This window comes from Aphelocoma coerulescens, chromosome 1 (genome assembly GCF_041296385.1).
Source record: "Aphelocoma coerulescens isolate FSJ_1873_10779 chromosome 1, UR_Acoe_1.0, whole genome shotgun sequence".
NCBI lineage: Eukaryota > Metazoa > Chordata > Aves > Passeriformes > Corvidae > Aphelocoma > Aphelocoma coerulescens.
In genome coordinates, this window is record NC_091013.1 from 64,759,646 (window position 1) to 64,768,591 (window position 8,946).

Genomic DNA, 8,946 nt, shown 5'->3' on the forward strand with positions numbered 1-8,946 from the left:
TATGTTTTGCATTTTCAGTGTTCAGAAATGGAAGTTCACACCTTCAGTGATTTTGAATGTCTTATCAGAGTAGACTCTGGGCTAGAAAGTGAACTACTGTTGTGCCAGTGTAGACCCGAGTGAACGTCCCCCAGTCACAGTGACACTTAACTCCTGAACTTGGCCAAAGTCCTAACTTTGTATATGCTTACCATGCAAACAGAGTTGTTACTTAGGGACCATGTGTATTCTCAGCTATGACAATATCTGGTATTTAAAGTGTAACATTATGTGCAGTTTCTGGTAGTTAGAGATGGTGAAGCCATCTTGAAACAGATGGTGAAAAACAACAAACATATTTGGTTCATAACAAGCACAGCTGTGCTACCATACACGAAGCTTATCCGGTTTGGTATTTTTTTGGAGTTGTTACTGATTACACTTCCAAATATCTATAAATCTTACAGGGAAAGAAATAGTGAAATTACCCTTCATTTTCTAAATGTGGCTATAATAAAGTTTCTCAGAATACATTTCAAATGCAATGCAAATATGAAAAAATATCTGTCTTTCCATCTCTTAAGTCAGTAATTTTTCCACTAAATGGGGAGCTGGAAACTAAAACATCATTAATCTACTCTAATGGGTTCTTTGCTAAATGCAGAGTCCTGTTTCTGTGATGCTGTTCTGCAGCTTTAGTACTTGTGAAACAAACAGTTCAACTCTCTGGTGGTTCCTCACCTTTGAGGACCTGCCAATATTGAGACATCCAGTTAGATATAATTGGTACTTACTGCTCATAGCCAGTTACATAATCAAGTTGATCGCCTTGAGTTTAAAAAAAAGGTGCACTGTAGTTCACCCCTATATTCATTAATAACATTAGCTGTAATTGCTCCTCTGCTTCTTTTCCCATTCATTTTTTTTTCCATTGCAGTGACCATCAGAGATTTTCAAACCACGATTTCTTAATAAATTGGTTTCCAATCTGTACTGTGCCCATCATATTAATTACTCTCATATCCTGTGGAGGTCATCTCATCTATACTGCAACAAAATAATAAATACAGCTTGTAGTGGACATACTTGAAGGCAAAATGTGTTTGCAATGGATCACAAGTGGCATTTTGATGTGAGGATTTGGCTTTCTTTTTCCTTGATCCAGAAAAAAGAAATATTTTCAAGTGCAGTGTAATGCAGTGTAGTAGTCCTTCAAATGCCTCTTGTATATTAACAAGTTTTTACAGCTGAAAGCTGTGTGTAGATCCCATTGTGCTCCTAATAAGTGTTCTGAAAGTTGAACTTTATGTGAATGGGGACAGAATTAGATCTGAGCAAGTATTCAATACATGTTCCTACTCAATATACATTAATAAGTTACCAAAATATTGCCATGTCATTGTTTTTCACAAAAATTTTACTCCTGTTACAAAAAAACCCAGTCATACACGCAGGTTGAGAAAAAAATGGTACAGTTGGTTTTGAGAACCTTTGCCATTTCCTTCGTTTCTAGAACATAAGCTGCATTATGCAGAAGGAGCAGTAGAAAAATACTGTTAGGTAATGACCTATTCTGCTTTGATGATACAAAACATTCATCACTTTCTCTGACTTTAATGTATAAGTTTATGGTATAATTGGTATTTCCCTTGTAAGTATATGTTTTCTCTTACTGTTTCATGTGTGTCTTGTCTTTATTAAGATTTTTGTTCCTCCTCAGGTCACCGTTTTCTATGCATTTTAGAATAAAACTGTGAGGGATTTTCTAAAATATGTTGTCTACTTTTACGTTGTATGGCTCAAGGTCATAATTTATTGGAGAAACCAAAGCCCACTATCAGCAATTACAGTTTTGCAAATATTTCCAATTTATTGAATGTTCAGAAGATGCACATATCTACATGTCTAACTGGCTATAACTCCAAATAGATAATTTTGCAGCTGCAGTGCAGCCTGAATTACTGTGCTTTTTTATACCTCTTTTCATTTGTACTTGAAAAGGTAAGTCAGGGCATCTGAGCATATACAAACATCAACAATAACAGTGGAAAAGGAAAAAAAATAAAAGGACGTAATTTTAAATTGCCTTAGATATATGGAAAAGCAAATATTTGCTATAGCTTTTTTTTCCAACTCTTTAGAAAGAAAACCAGCCTTGACCTAACAAAATGTAAAGGTTGAGTATATTGGACACAAAAGCTTGCTTAAGTATAACGCCCTGAATTTTCTTTTAGTGACTTCCCACTTCAAAATAGTTGGCTTCAAAATGAAATGATGGGCATTACATGGACTTAGGTTTTTAATTTGTGCTTTGAGAAATTGCAGATTCCAGTATTCATTGTTATATTAATATTTTTCCCCTGTGGATCTAAAATCTCATATTCTACTAATACAAAGAAGAAAGAGAAAGGCTCTTGCCAAATTGTAGAATTCCATTTCTCTGTATTTTTACTAGCAAATACAGACAGTTGGGCCCTGCTCTTATCATGACGTGGTCATTTTACCACTTACCAATCTGATATTATGGCAGAAATGGCTTTTATATAATTGCTTACTGTATCTGAATTGCCAAGCTGCTTGCCCTGCCATAAAATAATTTAAACAGTTGTCTTGATTTTGAAGTCATCTGGTGTCAAAGAAAATAGATATGTATGTGAAGTGTGTCACGTATTCTTGAGGGATTAGTGTCATTCTGTATTCCTGGCTTTCTTCTATTCTAAATTAGACATTTTGTTCCAGGATTAGCAACTTGCTCTGGCAAGCACATGCACATGTGCATATTCGTGGGTACACCTGTTGTGCTGTCTCTTTGTGCTGCTTTGTGATTCAGCCTCCTGCTGCTGCCTCCTTTTTGTGCACTTAATATTTTTTCCTTCGGGAGGAGTTTGTTCTTTTGCTTTGTGATGAGTTTGAAAACATTATCCATTCAAAATGGCTGTGTGTCTGTAGAAGGTGGTTCGCTTGCAATAAGTAATTAAGTTCCTTTGTTTGTGTTCTTAGAGAGAAAAAAGACAATAAAAATATATTGCATCTTCATTTTTGTAGTAGATAGAGAATAGAGAGATTGGTGCTACTATGAGTGGAGTGGCAGCCCTTCCCCCCACAATTGTTTTAGGCTGGTCTGTAGAATTAGTAGCCAGTTCTTCTGTCTGTTCTTTTGGAGTTTGTTCAATGATGGTTTCAACAGGGGTGTTTTTAGAGAGAGAATTCACACTTTTATAAGAAGTGTTATGCTTTTGAATCTATTTTAAAAGGGACAGAAACTTTATTAAATGTGCAGAGAATTATTAAATGCGTGAGGTTGAGTCTCCTCAGAGTCAGGGGCAAGTTCTCCTCTTGGTTGGTTAGGCATTTGCTTCAAAATGACAGGATTTTCAAAAGGTTTGAAATCTTTGTGGCCTGCACCTTCACAGTTCTGCTGTCAGTGGTTTCCAGAGGGCAGTTGTTGTAGCTGGTGAGGGAATGAGGCAGAGCAGGGGAAAGCAGGGACGGTGGCTGAACCTAAGTACGGAGACACCTGGGATGTCACTGCTGTTATGGAAAGCTGTTGTTTATGCTTTGGATTCCATCCTTGGCAGGATTTGACTTTTCCTAGTCTGAGAAGTAAATATGTGGCTCTAAAACTCCAGTTTGAAAAGTATGTGAGACAGGGTTGATGAAAGCTATTTACAAAGCTTTTAAGATAGTGTTTAGGGCTTACATACCAGAATTGATTTGTGACACATTTAGAGAAGTTTGTCATTTTTAGGAGATGGCACCGGTCTCATTGTCACGTTTGGAAAGTTCATTGTACCATGTGTTTAGCTCCAGAATTATAACATATTAGCCACCTGCTTCATAAGAGAAGGCTGTCAAGTGTATATGTTTTGAGCACTAACATAGGATGATGTATAAAAAAGTTACATGCTGGGAAACTTTTCACTCCTACAACACAGTTGTATGATCCTATTTTTTTACAGACCTCCTAGAACAGCTTTCCTGATTGGAGTATGCATCTTGTAAATACAGCAGGTGGAGAGAGGTTGCTTTATACAAACTAAATTACTATGCTGTATTTAAAATAATTAAATAATGCTTGCCTTTAAAAACATTAAAAAATCATGTTGAATGGGTTTTTCATGTGAAATGGGGCATGCATTCCCTTACGCTTTTAGTGCAAATGTGCTTATAAACAACTGCCAAAATCCTAGCAAGAGAGCATGACAGAGTAGCTCAGTGAGTGCTACAAGGTGTCACAAAAACAGTGAGTTTGGAATTTAAATTTTTCTTAAGCAAGTATCCTTAACTGCAGTAGTTTAAGCAAATCTGACTTCAATAGCAAAATGTAGAATATTTTCAAACATAAATATCTAGCAAGGTAGGTTTTCTTGGAGTTGGGTTTTTGGATTCAGTCCCTACCCTTCAGCTGTGTAATACCAGTCCCTTAGTTTTCAGATACTGGATTCATCAGGCCTTCTTATTAAATGTCTTTTGTCTAGCATGGAAGAATAATGAAATATTAGCATGCTAAGGGCCAAATCTGTGAAACAAGAGCTTACTGTGCAAGGACACTGGAAAGAAGTAGAAGAGTGGGGAAAGAGTAACATTTCACTCCAGGTGTCTGATTTGTATTCTCAAATAAGATTAGTATAATTATTTTTTAAAAAAATTACCAGCATCAGAGCACTGTGGATTTTTAGATTAACTGGCTCCCAGGACAATAGATTGGCAAAATGTCTAGTAGAAATCACACCTTTGAAGTAGAAGAATATTGGGGTTTTTTTCCCCTTTTATTTGATATGACTGTATCTACCTTCTTATGTAGCTACTCCAGTGCTAATTGGGTATCAGTTTAGGAGTTTGCATCCTAAAATATATGTTTTTCTGGGAAAGACTTTTTTTTTCAGAGGAATAAATGTTGGGGGGAACCATCTCTGACAGCTTGCAGGTCAATATTTCAGTCAGAAGAACAAACAAGAATGAACTGCAGAACTCAGCGTCTTAAATGAACAGTTTATGGTAGGTAGGTTTGGAATGGAAATGTGGATGATGACCTGGAATGGCTGCAAGATGGGGATAGTTCCTTGGCCTGACTGGACAAATAATTGCAGCCAAGAGGGGCAGGGGTGGCCAACAGGAACAGGAGGCAGTTGCCACAATAGTTTGGTCAATGTGAATCAGAATCCACAAACTCAATAGAAGTGGTAACCCAGCATTAGCAGGACTATTACAGCATCTTCCATGTGGGGAAATGTGTGTTGTCCATCTCCTGCAGACCTACTCAGCCAAGCTCCTTGAAAATTATCTGTTTGAAATTGTTTCTTGGGTCTTAAAAAAATCATTCAAACATAAAATAATAAATACTAAAACGACTTCAGTAGTAAATACAAAATGTAAACAAAATATAGATAATTTACAGTTACTAGTATCAGATGCCACGACTGTGAATGGAGTTTGGCTCTTACCTTCAGGTTCAGTAGTTAATATGTACATTTTGCAGTTTTTCCTCTCATTGAGGCTGGAGCGAGGCATGAGGAACTTCACAAAAAATTTAAGCAAGCTAAATGATGGTTATGCCTAAAGGAAATACTCATTAACAAAAGAAAGTCATGAACATCAGAAGCAGTGGAACAGCTGTTCAATACTGATACTTTTCTGGAGCTGTGGCCCACTGGAGGAGGTCTTCTGAGCAAGGACTGGACAACAGTGGATGGAAGATGAAAACAATTAAACACATGTGCTTAATGGAATAAAGACTCTATGAATTGTTCTTGTGTGTACCAGTCCCATTATATTGAGTTGTAAGGGTCCACAGGAGTCAAGGAAGGGACTAGAGCTGAAAAAATGTGTAATGAGAAGAGCAGCTGAAGAGATCAGTGAGGTTTAAATTGAAGAAGTAATCAATGTGAGGAAGTGTGGAAAAGGACCATGAATTGTATAAAGATAAAATAAGGGACACTTAGTTAACACTACAGATGCAAGAAGAATATTCAGTAGAAGACAGGCAATTAAAACAGAATCTCAAATGCATCATTAGTTTTAAAAGTTAAAACTTTATTGAATAACTAAGATATTCAATAATGAGAATATCAAAACCACACTCTCTTTCAAAAAAATCAGTATTCCAAGTCTGCTGATGATCATGTATGGATGCATAGGGAAGGAACAGGTTAGCTCACACAGATGGTGCCTTTTTCATGCTTAAAGCAATGACATACAGCTTAAGGACTTTATGGACCAGACACTGTTTCCATGTGTTTGTGTTAAATAGCATTGTTTGGATTTTTCTCTTACCTGTATATTTTTGTCATCCCACTTACGCTTTTGGCTTCCATGTTGTGGCAATGAGTCTCACAGTTGTAATTATGGTTTATGTGATGTAGTCTGGCTTTTCCATTTATTTATTATAAACCTGCTGCCTGATTTCATAATTTCATGGATTTCTTTACAAGAATACCCAGTTACATTAACAAAAACTTCTTTTTAAAGAGAGGGCCAGTCATGACACAAGGCTTTCTCTAATTATTCATGGGTGGGTGTCTTGCTCTCCCTGTAGGAGATACAGTATTTACTGCTTGACTGTCTTCTGCTATAACAGCCTCTGTGGACAGCTAGTGAGTTCCATCCTGGCCATGACTGCTGTGTCCTTATGGTGAATAAAGTTGATTCCTGGGTATTTCAATACGGTGCAAATACTGGGAACGAAACACTTTGCCTATTGAATGCACAACATGGCACATACTTCCATGTATGTGCTAGTATGTAGTTTTCAAGGTGCATATCCTAGCACCTGTCTAGAGCTCAGTGGGAGAATGGGGTGGTTTTGGTTTGTTCTTTTTTTTAAAAAGTCAGCCTTCCATCCCCCATCTCACACATATGTCATAACAAGGCAAATGCCATGTTATCCTGCTTTGTAGGTGAAAGTTTGCTGTGTGCTTGCTGGCCCTCACTCTTAGCTGTTTACATGCTGTAATGACCACAGAACAACTTGGTTTCTGGGGCCCAGAATATTAACAGATCTCTCACTAACTCTTAGGTGTAGTGGGAGCAAAATCAGAGACTTTCTATCAAAATCACAGGAAGTTCTTTTTAATTAAACATAGGAAGCAATTCCTGCTTGCTGGGCTTTGTGTGATCATGTGAAGTGAGGTTCTGCAGTGTGATTGAATATTCTAATTTTTACTCCTTTTTTTGTCTTCTTCTAGGAGAAGCTCTGCCTACCACATCACATCCTAGAAGAAAAGGGCTTGGTAAAAGTGAGCATAACAGTTCAAGCATTGCTAGACGTAACCGCAGTGAAACAAGCTTTATTCACATGAAACTACTCTCTGCTGTTACCAGCTACACTGTGCCATGAAAGAATCAAAAAACTGCCCATCTTTTCAAACTGCATTGAAAACAACACCAGTACTCAAAGAGTATTCTTACGATTTTAAACCCATGTTTCCGACTGTACATATGTGTCAAACTACAAAGCAGAAACTGAACAGAAACTTTTTCTAGAGGAAGTTGGCACTTCACTGCTTTTATAGCTCACTTCGTACAGTACTTACTAAAACAGCCACCTCTCTGCCACTTAAAAACGTGTGGAGTATACAGCTGTCTTGCAGCAAGATACCTTTGTATTATTAAACTAAGAATCACTGTACTCAGTTGGGGGGAGTGAGAAGGGAGAGTAAATCAGACTGCTACCATGTTAGGTTTTTCTGCCGTTGCTTCAGGCTATTGCCTTTTAAAAATATCCAGACATAAAATATTTATATAAATATTATTTATTAGTGAGTTGTTATTCATCCTTTGGATGCAAAATGTAAATTAGGAAACTGTATTTTATTACTGCTTTTTTTGTGGTTAAACACTTTATTTTAATATAAATACTTAGTTATTTTTTATTCTACTTGGTGTGCAGTAGCTCTAGATCTCCATAAATTGTATTTTCTAATATGTAAGATAAAAAGCAAACAAAATAGGTGCTTCTATTAAAAGAACAGCTAGCTGGAATGGCATTCTTTATTTCTTGAATCTGTGGAACATTGGTAAAAAATTGTCTGCATTCCATTGAGTTTCATACATTCCGGTAACACTTCTCCCCTCACTAGACTAAATTGGCTGAAAGTGAGAGCGCACCCATTTTATTTGTATATAAATGTTTAAAAACAAAAAAAACAAAAGGAAATATGTAAACTTGAAAAATAAATGTGAACAAATATTTTTGATTGCTTATTTTACTATGCACAAGACATTTAACTTTTGCCGCAACAAAATGAATTATGTGCATTAGGATCATGTGTCTTGAAATGTAATTTTGCACTGTAACTTGATTTCTTTTAAAGATTACAGCACTACAGAACAAATAGTAAAAAATAGCACAAGAATGTTAACAAGATGTACCAGGTAGCCAAGAAATTAACTTGTTTTCTTCAGTGATTCCTTCAAGAGGAGATAAAATGATTGAAACTGCCAAAGGCAGTCTCACAGACCTGATCTTCCAGATCCCACCTGCCTGGGTGTACAGTGCTTTTCTCTAAAAGTCTCCACAGAATTAAGCACAATGTTCTGTAGTGCACATTTGCAGCATCAGACCTCTACTTCCATGTCAGCAATAGGAAATAAAAGTTCTTATCACCACTTTCCTTTTTTCAAAGAGATTTTTAAAAACATAATTTATTATTAAGACATCATGCATTTTAGATCAAAAAGTTCAGCACAGTGATTCTTGTGCTATCTGGAACATCCCATTTTCATTCACACAAGAAGCTAGTGATGGGATTTGGGCAAGCAGGACAGGGTAGCTGCATGTGGTGAAAAGGGAAGCTGGCTGGGGGGCACACAAGCAGGGACCTTGAAATGTAGAGTGGCAAAAAAAAAGAGGCAAGGGGGTGGGAGGACTAAATATTTAAGCAAGAGTATGTGGAGAGAGCTATTGTATGAGGACCTCTGGGCAGAGTGCTGCATACTCGTCACTACCCCCTCCCGAGGCAGTCACAC

General features: G+C 37.0%; 1 protein-coding gene across 3 annotated transcripts in view; it reads left to right on the forward strand.

Annotated features, from left to right (window-relative positions):
• The window catches only part of LRCH1 (leucine rich repeats and calponin homology domain containing 1), a 117,363-nt gene extending 108,772 nt beyond the window's left edge, over positions 1 to 8,591 (forward strand). For all 3 annotated transcript variants that reach the window (XM_069010520.1, XM_069010528.1, XM_069010537.1), the window contains one exon: positions 7,164 to 8,591. In XM_069010520.1, the coding sequence (XP_068866621.1) occupies positions 7,164 to 7,277 (114 nt within the window). In that variant the 3' untranslated portion in view covers positions 7,278 to 8,591. The remainder of the gene's footprint in view (positions 1 to 7,163) is intronic.
• Positions 8,592 to 8,946: the final 355 nt, after the last annotated feature.